Genomic DNA, 27,308 nt, shown 5'->3' with positions numbered 1-27,308 from the left:
ATTTTCCCTGTGAACAATAATACTCCAATTTAAGTTAAAGCTGGGTTATCACAACATAAAACTTTACCATTTAACCTACAAATATCATTTCCGGCTTATACTAGCTTTCAGCCTTCTACATATCCTAACTTAACATATCAAAGTTTTACTCTGACTTCACATAAAGGGTCCTATGACAACCACAATAAATCATCATCAACAAAATAGACTGCAAAATTCAGAGCATAGAACCATCAGCAAGAAAAAACTAGCACAAAACATCATCAACATCTTAATAACAACCAACATGGGTAAAAACCCAGATTCTGAATTCCAATGTAACAACAAATATTTTGAATTTAAAACTACAAAATACTATTAAAACAGAGCAAAATCAAGTCAACAGCAAAATTTCACATCATCTTTTGATAGAACACTAAGACACTGTAGTTTTCTTACCTTAAGCTGCAATAGATGGCTTAGAGGCAGTAGAAAGCCTTGATCTTTTCTTGGCCAAGCTTTCACTACGCTTCTCCCTCTGTTCCTTCAGTCGTGAAGCAAGAAGCTTCTGGTACTCAGCTGCCTCAGATTTTGCCTTAGCAATTCTCTTCTTTTTATCAGCAATTCTTGCTCTTTTCCTCTGCAGAGTCAATGGAGTAACCAATCTTTGGATTTTTGGTGCTTTACTGACCTCCTTCCCTGTCAACAATCATCCATGTTCAAGTTTTAGAAATGATATGAGACCCTCAAAACTAAAACAGACAGCCCTGAGTACAAATATGAACCAACCAGTGTTGTCAAAGGCAAGCGCCTCTTGCGCCTAGGCGCAAAAGGCAGGCGAGGCGCACCTCCAGCGCCCAAAACCCTAGGCCCAAGTCGACCATGTAAAATGCGGTCAATGAAAGTCAACTGTGGTGGTCAAACGGCGATCAAATTGGTTAAATGGGTCAACATTCGACTAAATCATTCAAGATCCGGCCAAAACGTGGCTAGATCTAATGTTTTCCAGCCAAAATGAGTGACCATAGTTGTTTAAGACGATAAAAGAAGAGAGAGAAAATAAAATGGGGGAAGAAGACACAGAGAAGTGACCATAGTCTAATAATTTAAAGTTTTTGGTTGAAAAGTTTATATTTTTTGAATGATATTGGTTTTATAAATGACATTTGATTTTTTTACTATTATTGTTCACTATATATAAATATTTTATATTTATTTACTTAGTGCACTCTTTTTTTCCAGGGCGTGCGTTTTTTTTGCGCTTTAAGGTCGCCTTCGCTTTTGACAGCTATGGAACCAACAGCCACTAACTGGTCATGCTAGTAAATGTGAGTTCTCTTTTCCCCTAACACTAATTAGATATATCAAAAACAAGGGTCAGGTTATGAAACTTTTGAAACTTTTAAGACTGGCCAACAAGGGTCAGGTTATGATGGTTTGATCATGAGTTCCTGACATCCAATACTAATTTTAACCTAATTTGATAAGTAACATATTGAAAACGACTTAATCTGTAATATTGGCGCAACAGTCAATATTTAAAGTAAAGTGAGATCAGGAGTCGTAAGCATCTGAATACACTTTTGGAAACTTGCAACCCATTTAATGTTTTCCTAGTTTTTTTTTTATTTTTACCAACTTAACCCGTTGACCCACTGTCATGTAGCTGGACTAAAATGTTAATCCTAATTCAGAACAAAAGAAAGGATGTGTTTGATGAAAGGTAAACAAACTTACCGGCTTTGTTAGTAAATGTTCTGCGGTATGTGTTGACATACTTTCTAACATCATCATCCTTGGACAGATTAAAGAGCTTACGGATCTTTGATGCCCTTTTTGGACCTCTCATCCTAGGTTTCTCAATATCAGTCAAACCTGGAAGATCATTGTCACCTTTCTTCACAATAACCAAGTTCAGAACTGAAAGATCTTGGCTTACGATACAACCACGAACAGACTTCCTCCTCCTTTCTCCATTCCTCCTTCCAAAACCACGGAAGCAGGGTGTTCCTGTAAAATGACATTGGTGAGTCAAAATAACTTTTAGACCTAGCGGCCATAAAATAGCGTATCTGTAATCCTAACAAGCATATGCTATGGACAATCACAAAAAAAAAGAGACAAGATTCCATAAAATTACTCAGTAGACTCACCTCTCACCAAGAGAAGGCGAACACGCCCTGGAGTCAAGACTCCCTGTTTCATTGGGAAACCTTGTTTGTCACATCCTCCCATGATCTTGAAAACATAACCTTTGAACTCCTAAAATAGATTAGAATATGAATATATGATTAGAAAAATCAGTGATATATATGTACATTAATAAGGACTTAAACCCTGTTGGCGATAGAGAGACAATGGCAAACATATTACCTCCCCAAGGGCATCTCCACTAACTTCCTGTGAGATCCTCTTGTCATAGAAAGCTCGGCTACACAATAAAGAATAAAACTTTAGGCATTAACAAACTCAACCAATAGCTGCATCAGCTTCATAACTAAACAAAATAGCTTCAACATGGCAAAAGTTATCCTAAATTAACAAAAACAGCTTTCATTTCGGGCATAGACCTTGAAGAACATATACATAGCCTCTAAGGAAAATTTAAAGCTTTAGCTTATTTTCTATCATACACTGCTTAAAAAAATGTCAAAAACCAACAAGCTCACTTCTACAGGCTTACGAGCTTATTAATTTGAGCTAAAACTGGCTTTCCATAATTTTAATAAGCCAATAAGTCCAAAAAAAAAAAACTAAGCAAAACACCCCATATATCAAACATGGCTGCTTATATTGGCACTCCCAAATCTAACTCAAAACCAACAACTTATGTTTTTGAACCTAGCAAAATGTCTATGCTATCTCTAAGTTTAAAAGGCAGATACAAAATTATCAAAATATACTATACAAACAACATAAACAAAATACACCATTTTTTCATATTTCACCATATAATGCAAACAAATATGATGGATACAAAATCTTGAAAAATAACAGATAAAAATCAGACTTACAGTTTCTGATCATCATCAATCTCAAGCTTCTTTTGGCAGCCAGTGGTGGGATTAGCAATATTGAACTACGAAACACACACAAATAAAATAAAATCAAAACTGTAAGAATCTTGTGTGCAAAAAAATGAAGAAATTAACATGTTTTATAAGTGGGGTTTGCATAAAGATTCATATACCTTCATGTTTGCTAAGTTGTTTGTTTGGCGGCCACAAAAACTAGGTTTTCTGCTTGATAGCCAAAAGGGATGTGATGATACGTATATTTTATGTATATATAGCTCCCCTAGTGTTTGTGTTAATTTATGTTTGGCCACCTTGTACTTTGTCTTTATTTTCGATTTCAGTATGTATTTTTAAAATGTTAAATGCGAGAACTCAGAAAAAAAGTAATTATAATGTATATTTAATGTATATTTAGTATAGATATGAATTTATGTACTAAAAACTATATATTCTGTCAAATACGTAATTCCTATAACATTATTTTTTTAGCGATACATCAATAGGTTTCATAGAATACAACATTATAAGGCACCTTTTATTGGTATATGGCTAAAAAATGTGGCATAGAGATCATCACCACATTAGGGGCGGACTTAAATGTAAATGTTGCATACCCTCTAAAGATAATTACCAACGTTAATATTTTGGTTTAGTAAAAACTATAGTAGCGGAGAAAAAAGCAAGGGTAGTAGAGAGATTTAATGGGGCTTGGAATTGGGTGAGAATGCCTTCTGACCCGGTTGAAGTTTGCGAGCTGGATAGGCTCATCAGTTTGATCAGTGGGTTAACAATCGAAAACAAACTAGATAGGTGGACTTGGCTGGGAGGAGTTAATAACATCTTAATTGTTCGGAATGTAAAAGGCTTCTTTCTTGGCGACAAAGATTTCAGTGACAGGTATGTTTTTGATTGGATTGATTGGGTTCCTAAGAAATGTAATGTGTTTATGTGGAGAGTGGCAATGGATCGTATACCTACTATGGTTGCGCTGCAGGCTCGTAACTGTTTTGCTTTGGTCCCGGTCTGTGTGCTTTGTGGGGAAGAAGAAGAAACAGTGGAACATCTTTTTTGCAAGTGTGAGACAGTTGCTATAGTTTGACATTTCATAAGCAGATGGTGTAAAACTGCACCATTTTTCATTTTCGACATCAAAGATTTATTGGAGATTCATGATACATCGAGGAAGAATATTAAAAAAAGGATGTTTTGAAGGGTTTGATCATAATTAGCTGCTGGTGTATTTGGAGGGCGAGAAACGAATTGAAATTTGAGAACATTAGAGTGAGCACGATGAAAATCATTCAAAATATTAGATCACTCGGTTTTTTGTGGTTTAGAAGTAATACAAAACATAGAGGTATTTCTTGGAGCAATTGGTGTAATTTTGTACTCATGTAAATAATTGTATATTGTACCGCCGGTGTTTCCGGGGTGAGTGTGAATAAATATTTACTTTAAAAAAAAAAGTAAAAACTATAGTTTAAATATAAAGAGTGCATACCGTATACTCGAATTAAAAACGATATTGCCTACTCTTAAAAGATTTTCTAAATCCGCCACTACACCACATAGCCCGGCCCATATTGGAAGTTGTCAAATTCGAATACGAACAGTAACATAACATGTTCCAATTTTGTCTCCCCGACTCATTAGATATATATCCTTGAAGAGAGAATTATAGAATTTTATCTTGTGTAAGCCCCGACTCATTTGGTCGGTTGGTCCTAACAAGTAGTTTCACAACCAGGTTATGAAATTTGAACCGCGTGAGCTTTAGACACATTAATATACTATTCAACGTAACATTATTTGTTGAAGTCACGGTTGTTACGTGCATTCCTTGTCCTTTTCACATTCATAATTCGTAAATTATATCGTTATTTTGCAACTAGAGCCAAATAGATGATAACAACAAGAAGATGACACCAAATATGATATTGTAAAGGAAGTCCTTTTCTTGACTTGGTCTGCGTTCAGTATATACGGTAATCATGCACAGTGTGAATTGAAGTATTTGTTTTGGCGTAGGTTGGATACTTTGATGTTATATAGTAAATAAATAAATTTAATGGCCCCACAGAATGTTATCGAACCAATTAAAAGAAAACTAGGTATCAAGATTTGGATTGTAGTTTATATAGCAACCGGCCAAGTCGCTTTCCCTGGTCCATGCCTTATTTGTAAATTTGATCGATCAAAGCTATCTCTCTAGCTATCAGATAAAAACTGCTTTTGAGCTTAGTTTTATAGTCAAGTTCAAGTAACGTTTATATCTTTATAATAATGAATTGATGTTTTGCCTATTTATTCTGTTTTGCAGGGTATCTTTCTAGTATATACTATATACGAACATTTTATTAAATACCAGTTTAGCAGCCCAACAACAATAAAGATATGTATATTAAGACAAATTTAATTTTGTTTTAGTACATTCCAAAGTGCAAACACTAATTTGAATAACTTGATAGCTTGTGAACAGTTATATTCTAAAAGCCGGCCAAGATGGTTTTAAATGACAAACTAACATTTTGAACTCCAATTCTAAGTGCAAATGGGGATGCTGCTTATACTGATTTTGAATTTGATGATATCGATCGTTATACAATCAAGAAGGATATCAGCTCAGTCTCTGCCTGGCTGCCCAAATAAATGTAAGAATGTCACAATTCCGTACCCATTTGGTACGAGAGAAGGCTGCTACTTGAACGAATTATATTTTGTAAACTGTAAAAATTTAAGAATTTTTAACACTAGCATCCAAGTGTTAGAGATATCACCAGATGGTCATATGCGTGGCTTATTACCAATATCCTATCGTTGTTACAACGAGCGTGGTTTTGAAAATGGTTCAGAACCTAGAATATGGTTGTCAAGATTCCCGCTCTCAAGCTTACAGAACGTTTTGACCACAGTTGGGTGCGATGCTAGAGCCAACATGAAGGTTGCTTATGGTGAGGACTACATAACCGGATGTTTAACAAATACTGGCTGCAATATGATAACCAATGGTTCCTGTTTAAGCTTGGGTTGCAGCCAGATTTCAGTTCCTATGAACGTGACAAGTTTTCGGATCCATACACAGGATAACACAAACATGAATGTCGGCAAATGGAGGTTCAATAATTGCACATATGGGTTTCTAGTTGAGAAGGATAGTTACACGTTTAGTGCAACTGACCTTTATAATATGCAGAAACAGTCTTTTCCTGTAAGTTTTATATGGACGGTTGGAAACACAGGTTGTGAAGAAGCTCAAGCGAATCCTACAACTTATGTATGCGCAGAAAATAGTGTATGTGTCGATGATATAATTGGGTATCGTTGTCAATGTGCTCAAGGGTACCAGGGAAACGCATATCTTCCAAATGGATGTCAAGGTAACACTCAATATGCCATTATGTACTAAATATGTACAGTATTTGTTAGTTCTGGTTTATGGCGATTAGCCCACAATTACTTCTTGTTACGCTCTTCTACTTGTAAATGTTTCTATGCCTACTTTCTATTGATCAGATGTTAATGAGTGTGAAGACGCCCTTCTACACAGCTGCACACATATCTGTAAAAACACTGTGGGAAATCATACATGCCACTGCCCCAAGGGTTACAGTGGGGATGGTCTAAAGGATGGAACTCGTTGCACAAAAAACAGGACAAGCGCACAGAAACTTGGAATATATATGGGTATGTTTGTTATTCAACTTGTACTCTTATATCTCACTGTTAGTAATCAGTTGAATGAGCAATTGAGATTTCACCGGATGGATCCAAGACTTAATTACTAACTTATGCAGGCATCAGTATGGGCATCGTTGTAACATCCATCACAATGTTTCTGTCATATTGTTTTTTGAAACAAAGACGTCTTGCCAAACAAAAAGAAATGATATTCAAGAGAAATGGAGGGAAGATTTTCGAAAAGATACTTTCTGAATCTGAAGGATCGACACAGATTGTCAAAATTTTCACCGAAGATGAGCTTAAGAAGGCAACAAAAAACTTCAGTCCATACAATGTTGTTGGTCAAGGAGGTTTTGGAACGGTTTATAAAGGCATTTTGATAGATAATACCGTGGTGGCAATCAAGAAGTCAAAAGTGATTGATCCAAACCAAATAGGACAGTTTGTTAATGAGGTGGTACTTTTATCGCAAATCAATCATCCTAATATTGTAAAGCTGGTGGGCTGCTGTCTCGAGACAGATGTTCCTTTACTAGCGTATGAGTATATAGTCAACGACACATTGTTCCATCACTTGCATGGAACATCTCGTGGCTCTTTGTTATCATGGAGGATGAGGTTAAAAATTGCACTTGAAACTGCAGGAGCTATTGCTTATATGCATTCGGCTACCAAAATTATACATAGAGATATCAAATCTTCTAATATACTGTTAAATGATGATTATAGTGCCAAAGTTTCCGACTTTGGGATTTCACGTTCCATTCCGAAGAACAAAATGGAGGTCTCCACAGCCGTTCAAGGAACACTTGGATACATAGACCCCGAGTACTTCATTTCAGGTATTTTGACTGGGAAGAGTGATGTTTATAGCTTTGGGGTTGTACTAATGGAGCTGCTCACTGGGGAAAAAGTAAATTCCGCAATTGGAACTAGAACGTACCAATCTCTGGTAGACCATTTTGTTTTGTTACTGAAAGAGGACCGTTTGTTTGAAATTCTAGACGACCAAGTGAAGCTAGATGCTACTCATGATCAACTTAATCGAGTTGCCCACCTTGTCAAGTCATGTGTTAGTCCTCAAGCCATGGCAAGGCCTACAATGGAAGAGGTGAAGCAGGAGCTCCTCGCTCTGCAAGAAATATTCGGTTTACCTCATACTGATAAGGAAATTGTAAGCTTCTGTTCCACAGGCTCATATGTAACAGAACCATCAAGCTCACAGATGTTTTAATGAAATCTTATTCTCGGCAATAAATTACACCAGGAATTAAATTTTAAATTATTACTATGTAATAGTAGTTTTGGAATTTTAAGACTTTGTTTATATACCTATTTAGTCTCGTCTGTTGTATCACCTGTAAATTTATATGATATATAAAATGAAACACCTTAAAATACAATCCCTTTCAATAAAGTTGTCGTTAAAATATAGTTCATTAGACTAGTTAACTCAAAATAAGTTTTTAGAAAAATGTTTTGGTAATACGCCAAACCGTCCATACAAATTTCCTTAGCCTCAGCACCCAAAGTGCGTCATATATACCCGCAGATTGCAAGTGACCCATTTAACATAGTAAAATTGTTCCAACTTTTTCATTAATCCTTTACCATTCCTAAAACCATCATATGTACGTACATCAAACCCTTACCAAAAGTACTATTATACAACAACCCGTTGTATGACAAAATAGGCAATATATGAATAGCAAAGTACTAGAGACAACTTGTACCACAATTACACTAACAATACAAGATTCTACATCTTGATTTACTTTAAACTTTACAAAGCTCATATCCTTGTATCCATATCTTTAACAAGCTTCAACTATAATAAAAAGGTAAACAACTAATGGGTAATCGAAATGCTTAGTGAGTACAACAAACATATACATGTACTTTCATCATATCACAATATAGGTAAAGATTAATATAGCTTCACTACAAACAAAATGTCATTTAGTGGCATACAAAAAAGTGTCACTACCACATAGATGAAAAAAAACTCAAAAACTAAAGGAGGGATGAAAATCCTTTTTTGAAAAACCACAAGGACGAAATTTGCATTTAACCTTATATTCTACCACCAAGATAATATATTTTTCACTTTTAGTGCAAGTTAAGATATGGCGATCATTGTTCAAGATTAACTTTGATCAGTCAAACAATATAAGCTATTCAAAGTCAAAGTAAGATATTGACTTAGCTTCGTGAGTTCTGCTTTCACTTCTTTCATGCTAGGCCTTTTCCTACCTTCTAGCTCCACACAGTGTTCTGCAAGGCGAGCAAGTTTCTTGATATTGTCATGAAGCCCATATTTCTTGACTTCATGGTCAAGTATTTCGATCAAACAACCACTTACTAGTGAAGAAACGAAATACGTGGCCAAACCCAAGTCACTTTGAGTTCCGTCGTGTGAAAAAACTTTTCTGCCCGTTAAGAGCTCCACAAGAAGCATGCCAAAACTATACACATCACTCTTCTCCGTCAAAATTCCTGAGCGGAAGTACTCAGGATCTATGTACCCAAGTGTCCCGTGCACCAATGTTTGTAAATGAGTCTGATCAACAGGAATGAACCTTGATATGCCAAAATCAGACACTTTAGCAGTATAGTTGTCGGTCAAAAGTATGTTTGAAGATTTAATATCCCTATGAATGATTTGTGTTGTTGAGTGTATATATGAAAGGGCTTCTGCAGTCTCCATGGCTATCTTTAACCGCCTTTCATATGTCAATGAAGAAATATTGCCATATTCATGTAGGTGTTGGAAGACGGTTTTGTTAGTTATGAATTCATAAACTAGAAGGGGAGTTTGAGTTTCAAGACAACAGCCCAAGAGTTTGACAACATTTGGGTGGCTAATCGCTGATAACATGATCACCTCATTTATAAATTGCTCAATCTGGTTACGGTCAATCGACTTAGATTTCTTGATGGCAACCATAGTTTTGTCAGCTAATGTACCTTTATAAACAGTACCATTGCCTCCTTGACCAATAATATTTGTTTTATGGAAGTTATTGGTTGCCTTTTCAAGAACGCCTGCTGTAAAAATCTTGGCCATTTGGGAGGATTGTTTAGATTCAAAGAGTAGTTTCCGTAGTATCAAGCCACCATTCATCTTGAAGAACTTTTCCCTACTCTTCATGATATGCCTTTGTTTGAGCCCCCCGTATACGATAAGTGTTAACACAAAGGATGCTGCAATGCCCATGCCAACCCCTGTTTAAAGATGATAGTAAAAGTTAGTAACGACCTCAGGCCGGCCTTTGGAAATGATTGATATGTTTTCGAGTACTGCCATACTAATATAAGCTCAATATATATATATATATATATATACTGACCGGAAAAGATAGATCCTCGTGAATAAGTACAACCTTCCCCACTCTTTCTACCGTCACCACGATGACCCAAGAAGCATGAACAGGTGTAGTTTCCAATTGTGTTAGTACACCCATATAAGCAATCATCTAGATGTTCTTCACACTCATTGATGTCTAAAGAAATTAACATCACAAACATTTTTCAGTTATCAGTGCAAACTGCAAAGCTATATATATCATTGGCATAAAAGAACATATTTAGAGTTATCATACCTTGACACCCATTTGGAAGATATGCGTTTCCCTGGTACCCTTTAGCACATTGGCAACGATACCCTTTGTAGGTTTGATCGCACTCAGTCTGAGTGTCAATACATATACTATTTTCTGTGCACATGTACATTGTACGGTTAGTTTGAGCTGCTTCACAACTTGTGTTCCCAACCGACCATTTTAAAACCACAGGGAAATATCGTCTCTGCATTTTATAAAGGTCGGTTACATGAAACTTGTAATGATCTTTCTGAACAAGAAACCCGTATGTGCAATTATTGAATCTCCACTTGCCGACAGTCACATTTGTGTTCCTCTTTGTATGGATCTTAATACTTGTCATATTATAAAGAACCGGAACCTGGCTGCAACCCATGCCTAAACATGAACCGTTTTTTACCGTATTGCAACCTGCATTATTTGTTAAACCTCCGGTTATGTAGCCGTCACCATAAGCAAGCCCTATGTTGGATCTAGCATCGCACCCAACCGTAGTCAAAACATTCCGTGAGCTTGAGAGTGGGAACCTTGAAAACGTTATTCTGGGTTCTGAGCTAGTTTCATAACCATGCTTGTTGTAACAACGGTGGGATATTGGTACTAACCCACGCAGATCACCATCGGCTGATATCTTTAGCACTTTGATACTGGTCTTAAAGATTTTTAAATTTGTACAGTTTACAAAATATAACTCGTTCAAGTAGCAGCCTTCTCTCGTCCCAAAAGGGTACGGAATTGTGACATTCACATTCTTACATTTATTTGGGCAGTTAGGCCGAGACTGAGCTGCGATCGTTCTTAACAGCAGAACAACCAATATCGTCAAACTCAGAAGCAGTATAAGCAGCATCCCCATTGCATGAACATGGAATTCGATTTCAATATCGCTTTCTCATTTAAACTATTCCTAGCCGGCTTGCTTTTGGAATTTAATTGTTCACAAGCTATCGAGTTAATCATTGTGTTTGCACTTTGGAATGTGCTATAAACTTGTATTTCATAGCATGTCCGTACGTGTATGTAGAATAGTAGGTGATATTGGTACTATCAATCTTGATTGGTTTACTAAAATTGTACATCAGATACTTGTACAGCGTGTTATAAAACTTGTTTCGTAAAGTAAGTTTATCTCTATGGAATAGGCATAACTTTGATACTATCAAACATTCAAACTTGAAGCTGGTGCTTGTATTGATGAGTAATGATTTTATGGATCTAGAATAACTATCAATACTTGTCATTAATAACTTGGATGGAGTGCGTGTCACTGTAATAGTTTTTGGCACAAAATGGTTTGGTACCGGAACCGATACCCATTATAGAATTCGGTAAGGTTTTCGGTTTTCAGTTTTGGGTCCGTACATTGTATCCCTCATCTTGCATAACTCTTTTTGAATTAATTTTTTTATATCAACTAAAAACAGACTATAGCTAATTAAGAAAATTTATTTTGATAGATTGGCATATTACAAAGGCAAATTCTTTAGATGGTTGAAGACTTGTTATTTCTGACTCGACTTGAATACTTGATATTTTAACTCGTGGCTCGAATCGTAAGAGTCATGATATTAGATAATATTTTTTTCTATAATGTGACTACATGGGTCTATAAATGAAGGCTGCAGGTCACAAGTTCGAAACTTGTCAAAGGTAAGTTGAATAATTGTGATCCATGTGTGAGAGTAAAGCCTGCAACCAATGCATCAAAAATGAAATCATGACACACAAAAATGAATACTGAAACCCACAGTTGGACAAGGAATTAATGACTCATTATCGAACTCACCTAACACAAAACCAGACAAACTACTTGTGAGTTACAGGGAAACTGTCTTAAAAAAGAACCCTTACAGGAAACCGCTACCTCTATGAAACAAATACTAACTATAGAATCAAGCGGAATCTGATTTGCTGGATCGATTTTTCAATCATTTAAAGCTTTAATTGTTCAGCAATGGTGGATTTGAAGCTAGTAAAGGTGAAGTGTGCACAAAGGTGTCGTACAGGTGTTAGAGGGATGAAGTTTCGGTGATTGCTTCTATACCTTTTTAAGTACGTTTGTATTGTTCCTTGTGGTGGATGACGAAAAGATGCATCCTTTAATTTTATGATGAAATCATGATATGATGTATGATGAATGAATGAATGAATGGTTTCAAAGGATTGGAATGCATGTCCCATCCTTTGAAATGTAATATATGTAGTTTATGGATCCATAAGTAATGATTGAATGATTTCAAGGGTTAATAGGACAACTATGGTATGATATGAAGTACCATATGAGTTATATTAATCATTGCCTATGTTTAGATGTGATGAAAATATATGTATATGTTTGTTGTACTCATTAAGCATTAGCTTGATTAGAAGTATGGATTGGAGGTTTTGAGCTTTGTAAAGTTTAAAGCAAATAGAAAGGTAGAAACTTGTATCATTTTGTAATTATTGTACAAGTTGTCACTAGTACTCCTCCTCTTGATATATCGCCCATTTTGTCATATAACGGGTCGTTTTGCAACAGTATCTTAATAATTATGTTCATGTTGTATTATGAGGCTAAAGACCTCCGTTAAAATCTTGTTTGAAGTATAAATGATGGTTTTAGAAATGGTAAAGGATTTATGAAATTGGTGTTGGACACCATTCAAGAAAACAACAATTTTATTGAAGATACATTCGAATTACAATAATTAAATTACAAGTAAATTAAGTACTACTAAACAATACAAGAATACAAATAAAGAACATAACAGAAATAGAAAGAAAGGCAAAAAAACGGGCTGAGGATATGGTTAAACCAAGGTCCCTTAAAATTGATTTCGGGCCACCCAAGTGAACCCGACAGTTTCCCAGGGTACAACAGCCAAAGCAGATTGTACTGCCGGAGTTAACCACAACCCGGAATTATACCTTCAAGAACAAAACGAAATGAAGAAAATGAAAGAAAATCTTGTTGATGATCCAGTTTGAGAGAGTGTTTTTGTTGTTTCTGAACTACCAAAAAACCACTAAGTATAGTTTATATACATATAAACTGGTTAGTAGATGTTTTAGTGGGACACATGTTGGTTTGCATGATTAAACAACTTGTGTTACACTTAAGGCTAAGTCAAGTGTTCTGCCAGGTGCAAGGCCTGGAATAAGACCACCCACTGAGCCATATACAACTACCCACTGAGCCATAATCAAGCCATGTAAGCCATAACCGAGCCATATTGAACTAGCCAAAAATAAAGACGGCTCAATAGCGGCAAGTGCAAAGTGCGCCACTAAAACGCCACATTACGCCTCATCGCCCACGCCCCCGGTCTCGGGCTCGGGCTCGGGCACGGGCGCGGGCGCGTCGGGTGCTTCGCACCCTCCTAGCTCACTTGGGGTGTAGCCCCTTATAAGGAATTATAATTCCTCCAACACTCCTCCTTATAAACATACTTAATGTTTATTCTTCTACCAATGTGGGACATACTCACATTAGTTAATTATTCTTTCAACTCTTTTTAACATATCTATTAACTTGGATATTCTATATTATTACATAAAATTTCCAACAATCCCCCACATTAATAGATATGGTTATTAAAGATAAATTCCGACAGTCAAGTATTGCAGGATAAGTAGGTGTTACCCTTTGAACTTTCCTTTGTGAGTGCACTTAGTCTCCTAGCAGTTAGTAGAACTTGATGTCTTTGAACTAACTCCTTTTTACGTAGACGTTATTGCACATCACACAATACTTTCCCTAGTCTGGTTAACCCCTCACTTTCGTATCCGTTATGGTCATGGAACACTATCCTGGTTCTGCGAGAGCTCTAGGAATTGCGCCCCCACAATTCCATTCGAAGCGACCACACTTCTCTCTAACATAGGTGATTGCTCACAATCATTAAAAGCTATAAGCTTAACCTCTATGATATCATTGATTTGATATAGGAATGGACTAGGAAAAATTTGCAACTCATTTTATTGTGGTGGGTTCTCCCCCCACAGTGACTGTAAACTCCCTTTGATGTTTGGGGTACTCCCCACAATGACTTTCTCTATTCGTACAATTAGGTTGTCCTATTGAACCTAGATCATGGGATCTCCATTTACATCTAGGTTAGGTTTTCCTTCGTACAAATTTACTCAATGGGCTTTAGTCCCATTCCTCTTGATGACTTATAAACTGCCTCACTACTTAAACCTTTAGTTAGCGGATCCGCAATGTTATTCTTTGACCTAACATAGTCAACAGTGATAACCCCTGTTGTGAGCAGTTGTCGTATACTATTATGCCTACGACGAATATGTCTTGACTTGCCATTATACATTGTATTTTGAGCTCTACCAATAGCCGATTGGCAATCACAATGTATACAAATAGCCGTTAATGGCTTTGGCCATCTTGGAACATATTCCAAGAAATGTCGTAGCCATTCTGCTTCTTCTCCAGCTTTATCCAATGCTATAAATTCAGATTCCATCGTGGATCTAGCAATTAGCGTTTGCTTGGACGATTTCCAAGTTATAGCTGCTCCTCCAAGAGTAAATACATATCCACTTGTGGATTTGGAATCCTTTATATCGGATATCCAATTAGCATCACTATATCCTTCCAATACAGCTGGATCTCGACCAAAATGCAGCCCATAATTCTTTGTATATCTCAAGTATCTTAGTAACCTAGTCATAGCCTTCCAATGTTCCAAACTAGGATTACTAGTATATCTACTTAGCCTACTAACAGCATAGGCTAAGTCAGGCCTAGTACTTGTCATGAGATACATTAAGCTGCCAATTACCCTTGAGTACTCCAATTGAGCAACACCTTCACCTCTATTTTTCGATAGATGTTGCGTTGTATCTATTGGAGATCGAGCGACTCTTGAGTCCTCGGGACTGAATTTCTCAAGGATCTTGTCCACATAGTGAGATTGACTTAACACTAGACCATCTTGGGTTCGAGTAATTTTCATTCCAAGAATGACATCTGCTAAACCCATATCCTTCATGTCAAATCTCGCCTTCAACATGTCTTTGGTAGATTTGATCATACTATCATCACTACCCACAATGAGTATGTCATCGACATATAGACAAAGTATAACATATCCCTTAGATGTGTCTTTGACATAAACACATTTATCACACTCATTAATCCTGAAACCATTATCGAGCATGACTTGATCAAACTTTTGGTGCCATTGCTTTGGAGCTTGTTTCAATTCGTACAAAGACTTGAAAAGTTTACAAACTTTGTCCTCCTGGCCAGGAGCGGAAAAACCCTCAGGTTGTTCCATATATATTTCTTCATCAAGCTCTCCATTGAGAAATGCGGTTTTTACATCCATTTGATGTATTTCCAAATTTCTCAATGCTGCAATCGCAAGCACCAATCTGATCGAAGTTACTCGAGTTACAGGCGCATATGTGTCAAAGTAATCAAGATATTTCTTTTGTCTATATCCTTTGACCACAAGTCTTGCCTTGTACTTATCAATAAAGCCATCAGATTTCATCTTTTTCTTGAATATCCAACGATGTTCAAGTGGTTTACAACCATGTGGAAGACGAACTAATTCCCAAGTATGATTCTGCAAAATAGAATCAATTTCACTCTTAATGGCTTCTTTCCATTGAGGCGCTTCTTGTGAAGTAACCGCTTCATGATATGTTTGAGGTTCACTCATAACCATATAAGAAACAAAATCGGGCCTGAAAGATTTTTCAATCTTTTGCCTTTTGCTTCTTCGCGGTTCTACTTCTTCTTCCTCTGATTGTTCTTGATGATCATCTGGAACAATCTTATCAACCGGAGTTGATGTAGAAGCTTTTCCTCGATCCAAACAAGGAAACACATTTTCAAAAAACGAAGCATTTCTTGACTCAAGTATACTGTTTTTGTGTATTTCCGGGTTCTTAGACTCATGTACTAGAAACCGATATGCACTACTATGTTCAGCAAGATTTGAGGATTCACAATCGCTACCATGCTTAGCATATCCTATGAATACACAATCAACAGTTTTTGGTCCTATCTTTTGAACTTTAGGTGGTGGAACCACCACCTTTGCTAAACACCCCCACACTTTCAAGAACTTATAGGATGGTTTTCTATTAAACCATAACTCATAAGGTGTAACATCCTTTTTCTTGAAAGGTATCTTGTTCAAAAGATAGTTTGCCGATAAAACTGCATCTCCCCACATATCTTGTCCTAAGCCCGAGCTTATTAACATGGCATTCATCATCTCTTTAAGAGTTCGATTTTTCCTTTCAGCAATGCCATTTTGTTGTGGGGTATAAGGAGTTGTTTGCTCATGGATAATACCATTTTGAGCACAAATTTCAGCAAATGGAGAAACATATTCACCTCCTCTATCACTCCTTAATCTTTAAATCTTTTTGTTGAGTTGATTCTCAACTTCATTTTTGTACAAGATAAACTTATCTATTGCTTCATTCTTGCTCTTTAGTAAGTATACATAGCAATATCTTGTACAATCATCAATAAATGTAATGAAATATTTGTTACCACCTCGAGTGGGAATCGATTTAAAATCACATATATCGGTATGGATTAAATCAAGTGGCTCGGTGTTTCGTTCAATAGATTTGAAAGATTTCGTGGTTTGTTTAGCTTCAACACAAGTTGGACATTTAGAATTAGAATCAATGTTAAAAGATGGTATACAATTTAACTTAATTAAACGACGCATTGAATTAAAATTCACATGTCCAAGACGATTATGCCAAATATTAGAAGACTCAATCAAATAAGCGGAAGTAGAAGCATTTTCATTCACTTGCTTAATAGGTACAACATTGAGCTTAAACATCCCATTAAGGGCATAACCTTGACCAACATACAAACCACGTTTAGTTAACACAAACTTATCACTTTCAAACACTAAACGAAACCCATTCTTGTTAAGCAACCAACCCGACACAAGACTCTTGCGTAATTCGGGAACATACAACACATTGGTTAACTTGAGCTCTCTCCCCGAAGTCCACTTGAGGATCACATCGCCTTCACCCTTGATATCGGCGGTGGCGGCATTTCCCATATACAACTTTTCTTCACCGGATATTTCTTTCAAGTTATGGAATATAGTCTTATCCGGACACACATGACGGGTTGCACCCGTATCAACCCACCATCCTTTGATTCCATCGGTGGTAAGATTGACCTCTTCCAACTTAGCCGTGAGGTCAGAAATCATAGCAACAAGAGCCATGTTATCTTCGATCATATTTGCCCTTTCCTTCCTTGGATTCTTGCATTGATCAGCTCGGTGACCAGATTCACCACAATTGTAACACTTCCCTTTGAACAAACTAACCTTCTTCTTCACACCACCATTCTTTGGACTCAAATCCATCCTTTTTCCTTTGTTCTTCTTAATAGGACATTTCCCTTTACCCTTGAAATTACCTTTTCCTTTGGAACTTTGTCCATGTTCAACAAAGTTGGCCTTAGCAAGACCTTCAATATGACCACCATTTTGAGCACCTCTATTGTCTTCCTCAATTTGAAGACGAACAACAAGCTCTTCAACGGTCATTTGCTTTCGCTTATGCTTAAAGTAATTTTTAAAATCCAACCAACTTGGGGCAACTTTTCAATCATGGAAGCAACTTGAAATGTTTCACCAAGAACCATTCATTCTGATAAGATTTCACTGATTATGATTTGCAATTCTTCAACCTGTGCCATAACAGTTTTAGAGTCAACCATTTTAAACTCTAAAAACCTTGCAACTATGAACTTTTTAGTTCCGGCATCTTCGGTTTTGTATTTCTTTTGCAAAGATTCCCATAAATCTTTTGCAGTTGTTATTTTGCAAAATACATTATACAGTGAATCAACTAGACCATTTAACACATAGTTTCGGCATAGATATTCAGAATGCTTCCAAGCATCAACAGCACTTACTGATTGAGCATCAGTAGAACCTTCAGGAATTTGAGGTGTTGTTTCAGTTAGAAATCTCGCAAGATTCAAAGTGGTCAAATAGAATAACATCTTTTGTTGCCACATCTTGAAGTTGTTTCCAGAAAACTTTTCTGGTTTTTCACAGTGGTTGGCCATAGTTTGGGCAGCTTGGGTACCTACTAAAGGTCCCATGCTTGTAGAGACAGTAAGTCCTACAGATTGAGAAACATTTGCACCAACGGTGTTGGTGGTGGTAGAAGAAGTAGTTCCATTAGTAGAGGAGTTCATTTCAGTAGCCATTTCTGAAATAGAACAATCAAAGTTTCACTAAAAAACTTGCAGAAAGTAAAGACTAATTTAAATGAATAACTTTACAGAAAAGTACATAATAAAGTTTTGGAAAACATATTTCTGTAATTCGAATTAACAGAATGGTGAAGAAAGAAAATCAGTTTTAAGATTGTTGGACACCATTCAAGAAAACAACAATTTTATTGAAGATACATTCGAATTACAATAATTAAATTACAAGTAAATTAAGTACTACTAAACAATACAAGAATACAAATAAAGAACATAACAGAAATAGAAAGAAAGGCAAAAAACGGGCTGAGGATATGGTTAAACCAAGGTCCCTTAAAACTGATTTCGGGCCACCCAAGTGAACCCGACAGTTTCCCAGGGTACAACAGCCAAAGCAGATTGTACTGCCGGAGTTAACCACAACCCGGAATTATACCTTCAAGAACAAAACGAAATGAAGAAAATGAAAGAAAATCTTGTTGATGATCCAGTTTGAGAGAGTGTTTTTGTTGTTTCTGAACTACCAAAAAACCACTAAGTATAGTTTATATACATATAAACTGGTTAGTGGATGTTTTAGTGGGACATATGTTGGTTTGCATGATTAAACAACATGTGTTACACTTAAGGCTAAGTCAAGTGTCCTGCCAGGTGCAAGGCCTGGAATAAGACCACCCACTGAGCCATATACAACTACTAAGTGCAAAGTGCGCCACTAAAACGCCACATTACGTCTCATCGGGTGCTTCGCACCCTCCTAGCTCACTTGGGGTGTAGCCCCTTATAAGGAATTATAATTCCTCCAACACTCCTCCTTATAAACATACTTAATGTTTATTCTTCTACCAATGTGGGACACACTCACATTAGTTAATTATTCTTTCAACTCTTTTTAACATATCTATTAACTTGGATATTCTATGTTATTACATAAAATTTCCAACAATGGGAACAATTCTAATATATGTCCAATGGGTCATTTTGCAATCTGCAAGCTCAGGGGCGCACCTGATAATAGGTGAAGCACACTTTGTGTGCCGAGACTAAAGAAGGATATTTTTATGGGTGAGTGCCACACACCAAATAGGTGGTGTGGCTACCTAAACGTTTTTCTTATAACTCTTTTTTAGTGCAGTCAAATGAACTATATGTTTTAGACAATTTTATTTATTAAAAAGGGATTGTATTTAAGCTATTTCATTTTATATATAATAAATGTTTATTTGAAAAAGTGGTCTTAAATTTATGGGCGTTACAATACACTAGATTAAAATCTAGTAGCTGGTAATAGGATTTCATTAGAACATCATGATCTGTGAGCTTGATGGTTGTGATACATACGAGCCTGTGGAACAGAAGCTTTCCTTATCTGTATAAGGTAAACCTGAAATTTCTTGCAGAGCGAGGAGCTCCTCTTTCACCTCTTCCATTGTAGGCCTTGCCATGCCTTCAGGACTAACACATGACTTGACAAGATGGGCAAATCGATTAATCTGATCAGGAGTTGCGTCTAGCTTCACTTGATCATCTAGAACTTCAATCAAACGGTACTCTTTCAGTAACAGAAGAAAATGATCTACCAGAGATCGGTATGTTGCCACTGCAGAATTTACTTTTTTCCCGGTGAGCAGCTCTACTAGTACAACCCCAAAGCTATAAACATCACTCTTCCCGGTCAAAATACCTGAAATAAAGTATTCAGGGTCTATGTATCCAAGTGTCCCTTGAACGGCTGTGGAGACCTGCATTTTGTTCTTAGGAATAGAACGTGAAATACCAAAGTCGGAAACTTTGACAGTATAGTCATCATTCAATAGTATATTAGAAGATTTGATATCTCTGTGTATAATTTTGGTAGCCGAATGCATATAAGCAATAGCTCCTGCTGTTTCAACTGCAATCTTTAACCTCATCCTCCATGATAACAAAGAGCCATGAGATTTCCCATGCAAGTGATGAAACAATGTCTCGTTGACTATATACTCATACGCTAGTAAAGGAACATCTGTTTCGAGACAGCAGCCCACCAGCTTTACAATATTAGGATGGTTGATTTGTGATAGAAGTACCACCTCATTAACAAACTGTCCTATTTGGTTTGGATCAATCACTTTTGACTTCTTGATTGCTACCACCGTATTATCTATCAAAATGCCTTTATAAACCGTCCCAAAACCTCCTTGACCAACAACATTGTCTGGGCTAAAGCTGTTTGTTGACTTCTTGAGTTCCTCTTCGGTGAAAATTTTGACAATCTGTGTCGATCCTTCAGATTCAGAAAGAATCTTCTCGAAAATCGTCCCTCCATTTCTCTTGAATATCATTTCTTTATGTTTGGCAATACGTCTTTGTTTTAAAAAACAATATGATAGAAACATTGTGATGGATGTTACAACGACGCCCATACTGACGCCTGCATAAGTTAATAATTAAGGCTTGAATCCATCCGTTGAAATCTCAATTTGAATAACAAACTTACCCATATATATTCCAAGTTTCTGTGCGCTTGTCCTGTTTCTTGTGCAACGAGTTCCATCCTTTAGACCATCCCCACTGTAACCGTTGGGGCAGTGGCATGTATGACTTCCCACAGTGTTTCTACACATATGTGTGCAGCTGTTTAGAAGGGCATCTTCACACTCATTAACATCTGATTAACAGAAAGTAGGCATACAAACATTTAAAAGTGGAAGAGCGTAACAAGAAGTAATCTGTGGGCTAATTTATCGCCATAAACCAGAAGTCCCAGAACTAACAAATATATGAAACATTAAAACCATATATAGTAACTGATCAAATAACTTGTTGGGGGTACCAAATCGCTATGGATATTATGAGATTTTGTTGATTAAGTGTACTTATGTTTTCTTAATGTGATAGTAATGGAAAACATAAGTATATTTGCTTTTTAAGTACTCTATTTTGTAAAACATTAAGTAACAAGAATTTCAAAACTAAAGTCCAATTTCTTGGCTTAATGAAATTGAAATAAGTACCTACGCAACCGTCTTCCAGATAGGCATTTCCGTGATAACCAACAGAGCAACTGCAACGATATCCTGGACCATTATTAGCATCAATACACCTGCTATTCTCTTTACATGAGTAACTAGTTGAGTTCTTTTGAGCTTCTTGACAGCCTCTGTTACCAACCGCCCAATCTACCAGCATCTCATAGGCCTCAAGATCTTGCGGCTTTAAATCAAATATATTAATGGTTGAAAAGTCATACCGGCCATTTTCAACAATGAATACATAGCTGCAATTATTAAAACCATTCTTTCCCACATTGCGTTGATTACTTTCTACCTTGAAGCGGAATTTCGTTAGTTCTGAAGGTAATATTGCACTTTGGCAACAACCAATATTACTTGAACAGGACCCAATGATTGGATTGCAGCTTCCAGGCATCGTGAGACAGCCCGCTTGAAATTTTTGGCCAATCTTGATGTTCCCCCGAGTATCACATCCAAGAACTGTGATGTTGTTTCGACTCACTGACATGGGGTACCTTGTTAAGTTCACATATGGGTCTTGTGACGTAAGCTTGTTTGTCTCATCGTAACAAACACGGCCCACAGGTGAAATAACACGTAGATGGCCTTCTTCAAGTGAAATCTCTACCAAATCAACGCTCATATCATGTATTCGTGCTCTCCCAGTGGCCGGATCACAATTTACCATATAAGATCTTTCAAGGTAACAAGTTTCTTCTATTCCAAAAGGGAACGGAATGGTGACATTGCCACATGTCTTTGAGCATTCGGGACCAGGTTTAGCACGACTCTTACTTAAACTTGACTGCAAAACTAAGCTCAAAAACAGTATTCGAAACATTGAGTATAGTTTCATAGCTATTTTCCTATTTACTTCACATCTTTTTGTTTAGACATGTATCTTATAGATAGAAAGATAGCTTTGATCAAAATGTACAAGAAAGGGACTTGGCCGGTTGCTGTAAACTACAATCCAAATGTGGATACCTTATTTTCTTTTGATTGGTTCAATAAGATTCTGTGGCGCCATTAATTAATTTATTTACTTATATAACATCAATCAGAGTACCTAATATGCACCAAAACAGATACTTCAATTCATATTTTGCATGTTTGGAATCTAACATCTATCAAGACAATGATATATTTGGTGTCATCTTCTTCTTGTTATCATTTATTTAGCTCTAGTTGCAAAGTAACATATATTATTTATGAATGTGAAAAGGACAAGGTATATAAGAACCGTGAGTCAAACAAATAACATTATATCCAAGAGCACCACTCCTGATCTGAATAGTAGATCAATGTTTAATATTTCACTTGACCCACAGAAGCTTATTTACTTAAAATTCTACCATACTATTTAAAAGATCTATATGAGATATTAAATTTAATTTAAATCAATTTAGTTTTCTAAAGTTGCACATTAAAATATTAAATTTTTTAAATATTTTACTAAATCTGAATTAAGCTCGATCAATTTAACTAAATATGTATACACTATATATTGCCGTCTTAATTCTTATTGTGTTCATCTCTATGCATGACTCATCACCAAAAAATGCCGCTGATAAAGTGGTAGGAAGTCATATTCAACAAGAAAGGTACAAAAGGAAAAGGTGTCAAGATGTCTAATATGGAAAACAAAGATACAACTAAAATATTAAAGATGCATACCACATATGGCAAAAACTAGGAATTTACAAATCGGAGAAACCCGAGTAATCAAATAAAATACAAGATAACAAGATCAATAGTTGTATCGGAATTTGACGGGACTTGAGACTTAAAGTTATTTACTTCAAATTTTGGTGTGAATAATGAGAAATGAATATAAGAGAGACAATAACGTTGCACCCAAATTTTTTGCTGGAAAAAAAAAAAAACAGGGCTTGTTGACCAGTTGTTGAAAAAAGATGACTATTTATTTCACTACATTCTCTAAATATTAGACTTTTGTTTTTTTTACTTTGAGGTATTAAACAAAAAACGTTAATGCTCAGATTTGAACATGAAACCTCCATAAAGTTAAAATGTCCCACCTCCCCTTTATAATGCTATACCAAGAGCTCATTAGCCTCTAATATTACATGAACTAGGCATGAGAGTCTTTCAATGATAGCTTCGTTTGAGGAGACCCAGATTGATCAAGTCTAAGTAAGAACCAAGTTTTACCATTAATTTGTTGTCTTGCTTAAGAGTGAACAGGTTGATAGTTTTTCACCCGGTCGTGGAATTAATGTTGAAATTGTGGAAATATCCCAACTGAGACTATACGGCCACTGAGATATAAGCAATAGCTCCTGCTATTCAACTGCTATCTTTAACCTCATCCTTCATGATAACAAAGAGTCATGAGATTTCCTATGCAAGTGATGAAACGGTGAGATTTAAGAGTACAAGTTGAATGACAAACTAAACTTACCCATATATATTCCAAGTTTCTGTGCGCTTGTCCTGTTTCTTGTGCAACGAGTTCCATCCTTTAGACCATCCCCACTGTAACCCTTGGGGCAGAGGCATGTAGGACTTCCCACAGTGTTTCTACAGATATGTGTGCACCTGTTTAGAAGGGCGTCTTCACACTCATTAACATCTGATTAATAGAAAATCGGCATAAAAACATTTACAAGAGTGGAAGAATGTAACAAGGATTAACTTGTGGGCTAATCGATCGCCATAAACCAGAAGTAACAAGTAAATATATATTTAGTGTTACCTTGACATCCATTTGGAAGATATATGTTTCCCTGGAAACCTGAACACATTGACAATGATAACCAATCATATCATCGATACATACACTATTTTCTGCGCATACATAAATTGTAGGATTCGTTTGAGCTGCTTCACAACTTGTGTACCCAACCGTCCATATAAAACCTACCAGAAAAGACTGCATCTGCGTATTGTGAAGGTCAGTTTCACGAAACGTGTACATATCCTTCTCAACAAGAAACCCATTTGTGCAATTATTGAAATTCCATTTTCTGACAGTACGTCATGTTTGTGTTACTTTGTGTATGGATCCGAAAACTTGTCACGTTCATAGGAACTGAAATCTGGCTGCAACCATTTGTTATATTATTGCAGCCAGCATTTGTTAAACATCCGGTTATGTAGTCCTCACCATATATACGTAACCTTCATGTTTACTCTAGCATGACACCCAACTGTGGTCAAAACGTTCCGTGAGCTTGAGACCAGGAATCTTGACAACTTTATTCTGGGTTCTGAACCATTTTCAAAACCACGCTCGTTGTAACAACGATGGGATATTGGTAATAACTCACGGATATGACCATCCGGTGATATCTCTAACACTTCGATGCTGGTGTTAAAAATTCTTAAATCTGTACAATTTACATAATAAAAATCGTTCAAGTAGCAGCCTTCTGTCGTCCCAAAAGGGTACGAAATTGTGACATTGTTGCATTTATTTGAGCAATTAGGCAGAGACTGAGCTGCTATTGTTCTTGATTGTAGAACCACCAATAACGTCACATTTAGAAGCAGTATAAGCAGCATCCCCATTGCATTTAGAATTGGAGTTCAATGTTAGTTTGTCATTTAAATCGTTCTTGGCCGTCTTTTGGGTTATTCATTGTGTTTTCACTATGGAATGTGTTAAAACGAAATTGAATCTGTCTTAATATGCATATTGTTATTGTTGTGGTGCGGCTATATGCGTACTCGTATCTAATAGCATGTCCTTATATCTGAGAATAGTAATATATCCAGAGTCAATTTCAAATAGTCAGAGAAGCACTTTACAATATTAGTGTATATTTAAAGACCTGGGGGTTCTCACCAACCTTTTTTTTTTTTTTTTGACATGCTACTGAATACGAATAAGAGTTTAGCCGCACAACAACAATAAAGACATGCATGTTAAGACAAATTCAATTTTGTTTTAGCACATTCCAAGGTGCAATCACAATGAATAATTTGACAGCCTGTGAACAATTATATTCCAAAAGCCGTCTAAGAAAGGTTTAAATGCCAAAGTAACATTGAGCTCGAATTCCATGTGTAATGGGGATGCCACATATGCTGCTTCTGACCATATTGATCGTTCTACAATCAAGAACAATAGCAGCTCAGTCTCTCCCTAACTGCCCAAATAAATGTAAGAATGTCACAATTTCGTATCCTTTTGGGACGAAAGAAGGTTGCTACTTGAGCAAATTATACTTTGTAAACTGTACAAATTTAAGAATCTTTAACACCAGTATCGAAGTGTTAGAGATAAAACCTAATGGTACTATGCGTGGCTTATTACCAATATCCCATCGTTGTTACAACGAGAGTCGTTTTGAAAGTAGCTCAGAACCTAGAATAATGCTATCGAGATTCCCGATCTCAAGTTTATGGAACGTTTTGACCACAGTTGGGTGTGACGCTAGAGCCAACATGAAGCTTGCTTATGGTGAAGATTACATAACCGGATGTTTAACAAATACTGGCTGCAATACAATAACCAATGGTTCATGTTTAGGAATGGGTTGCAGCCAGGTTCCGGTCCCTTTTAAGGTGACAAGTTTTCGAATCCATACAGAGAGTAACACAAACATGACCGTCGGCAAATGGAGTTTCAATAATTGCACATATGGGTTTCTTGTTGAGAAAGGTAATTACACATTTCGTGCAACTGACCTTTATAATATGCAGAAACAGTTATCTCCCGTTGCTTTGAAATGGTCGGTTGGGAACACAAGTTGTAAAGTAGCTCAAAGGAATCATAAAAGTTATGTATGCACAGAAAATAGTGTATGCATCAAAGTCACTATGATTGGGTATCGTTGTAAATGTGCAAAAGGGTATCGGGGAAACGCATATCTTCCAAATGGGTGTCAAGGTAACACTACATATGTTCTTTTTATGTCATCTATGTAATAGAGTTTTCACAGATAACTTAAAAATGCGTCTGATGTTTTTTTAGACATTAATGAGTGTGAAGAACATCATAATGATTGCTTATATGGGTGTACTAACACGAATGGAAACTACACCTGTTCATGCTTCTTGGGTCAGCGTGGTGACGGTAGAAAGAACGGGAAAGGTTGTACTTATTCAGAGGCAACTATTTTTGTCGGTGAGTATACATACATACATATATATTTATATATATACATATATACAGATAGGGTGGGTCATTTTAGAACCACTACTTATTTTAGGACCAATTAGGACCACATCATCATCATCATCACCGACCACCACCACCACCACCATCACCACCACCACCATGATCATCTCCAACCACCACCATGGTCCTCCGGCGACGGCGACCACCGCCGTTGCCGGAAAATCATGCTTAAGTTAACTTACACATGTGTAAGTTAACTTAAACATGATTTTCCGTTGGTTGCCGTCGCCGGAAATCATGGTGGTGGTCGGAGATGATCATGGTGGTGGCCGGAGATGAGATGATGTGTAAGTTACAATTTACACATGTCCTAATTGGTCTCAATATAAAGAGCGGTCCTAAAATAACTTGCATATATATATATATATTAGTATGGAAGTCCTCAAAAACCTGTCATTTTCAAAGGACTGAGGTTGTTGCTAGTTACAGTTAGACCAAGTATTTACTATTATCAGTAAACAGGCGTTAGCATGGGCATTGCAACATCCTTTGTGTTAACACTTATCATATATGGGGGACTCAAACAAAGGCATATCATGAAGAGTAGGGAAAAGTTCTTCAAGATGAACGGTGGTTTGATACTACAGAAAGTACTTTTTGAATCTAAAAAATCCTCCCAAATGGCCAAGATTTTTACAGCAGGTGTTCTTGAAAAAGCAACCA

At 36.6% G+C, this 27,308-nt stretch overlaps 4 protein-coding genes across 4 annotated transcripts; 1 reads left to right on the top strand and 3 right to left on the bottom strand.

Moving 5' to 3' along the window:
* Positions 1-248: 248 nt before the first annotated feature.
* LOC122611242 (40S ribosomal protein S6-like) lies at positions 249-3,280 on the bottom strand. Its single transcript, XM_043784230.1, has 6 exons — positions 3,170-3,280; positions 2,994-3,058; positions 2,353-2,410; positions 2,133-2,241; positions 1,717-1,989; positions 249-678 (listed from the first exon to the last, which is right to left on the bottom strand). The coding sequence occupies exons 1-6, from the start codon at positions 3,173-3,175 to the stop codon at positions 440-442; spliced, it is 750 nt and encodes a 249-aa protein (XP_043640165.1). The 5' UTR covers positions 3,176-3,280; the 3' UTR covers positions 249-439.
* Positions 3,281-5,547: 2,267 nt separating this feature from the next.
* LOC122610520 (wall-associated receptor kinase 3-like) lies at positions 5,548-7,911 on the top strand. The gene is made up of 3 exons (XM_043783502.1): positions 5,548-6,373; positions 6,510-6,680; positions 6,791-7,911. Exons 1-3 carry the CDS (start codon positions 5,548-5,550, stop codon positions 7,909-7,911), a joined length of 2,118 nt encoding a protein of 705 aa, XP_043639437.1.
* A 912-nt stretch (positions 7,912-8,823) lies between these two features.
* Positions 8,824-11,135, bottom strand: LOC122610519 (wall-associated receptor kinase 2-like). The gene is made up of 3 exons (XM_043783501.1): positions 10,280-11,135; positions 10,061-10,180; positions 8,824-9,902 (listed from the first exon to the last, which is right to left on the bottom strand). The coding sequence occupies exons 1-3, from the start codon at positions 11,133-11,135 to the stop codon at positions 8,824-8,826; spliced, it is 2,055 nt and encodes a 684-aa protein (XP_043639436.1).
* An 8,577-nt stretch (positions 11,136-19,712) lies between these two features.
* On the bottom strand, positions 19,713-20,905 carry LOC122580463 (wall-associated receptor kinase-like 1). The gene has a single exon (XM_043752734.1). It carries the CDS (start codon positions 20,903-20,905, stop codon positions 19,799-19,801), a length of 1,107 nt encoding a protein of 368 aa, XP_043608669.1. The 3' UTR covers positions 19,713-19,798.
* Positions 20,906-27,308: the final 6,403 nt, after the last annotated feature.

Source organism: Erigeron canadensis, chromosome 8 (assembly GCF_010389155.1).
Source record: "Erigeron canadensis isolate Cc75 chromosome 8, C_canadensis_v1, whole genome shotgun sequence".
Taxonomy (NCBI): Eukaryota; Viridiplantae; Streptophyta; class Magnoliopsida; order Asterales; family Asteraceae; genus Erigeron; species Erigeron canadensis.
This window is presented reverse-complemented; position numbering and strand designations above follow the sequence as displayed.

What these genes read in the sequence shown, in the direction of transcription:
- LOC122611242 (XM_043784230.1), bottom strand. An exon ending in ATTGATGATGATCAGAAACT is followed by an intron (nt 2,411 to 2,993) that starts GTAAGTCTGATT and finishes TTTATTGTGTAG; the next exon opens with CCGAGCTTTCTATGACAAGA. An exon ending in GTGGAGATGCCCTTGGGGAG is followed by an intron (nt 2,242 to 2,352) that starts GTAATATGTTTG and finishes AATCTATTTTAG; the next exon opens with GAGTTCAAAGGTTATGTTTT.
- LOC122610519 (XM_043783501.1), bottom strand. Translation starts at nt 11,135, where the DNA reads ATGGGGATGCTGCTTATACTGCTTCTGAGTTTGACGATATTGGTTGTT. An exon ending in TCTTCCAAATGGGTGTCAAG is followed by an intron (nt 10,181 to 10,279) that starts GTATGATAACTC and finishes TAATTTCTTTAG; the next exon opens with ACATCAATGAGTGTGAAGAA. An exon ending in CGGTAGAAAGAGTGGGGAAG is followed by an intron (nt 9,903 to 10,060) that starts GTTGTACTTATT and finishes ATCTTTAAACAG; the next exon opens with GGGTTGGCATGGGCATTGCA.
- LOC122580463 (XM_043752734.1), bottom strand. Translation starts at nt 20,905, where the DNA reads ATGGGCGTCGTTGTAACATCCATCACAATGTTTCTATCATATTGTTTT.
- LOC122610520 (XM_043783502.1), top strand. Translation starts at nt 5,548, where the DNA reads ATGGGGATGCTGCTTATACTGATTTTGAATTTGATGATATCGATCGTT. An exon ending in TCTTCCAAATGGATGTCAAG is followed by an intron (nt 6,374 to 6,509) that starts GTAACACTCAAT and finishes TCTATTGATCAG; the next exon opens with ATGTTAATGAGTGTGAAGAC. An exon ending in GAAACTTGGAATATATATGG is followed by an intron (nt 6,681 to 6,790) that starts GTATGTTTGTTA and finishes TAACTTATGCAG; the next exon opens with GCATCAGTATGGGCATCGTT.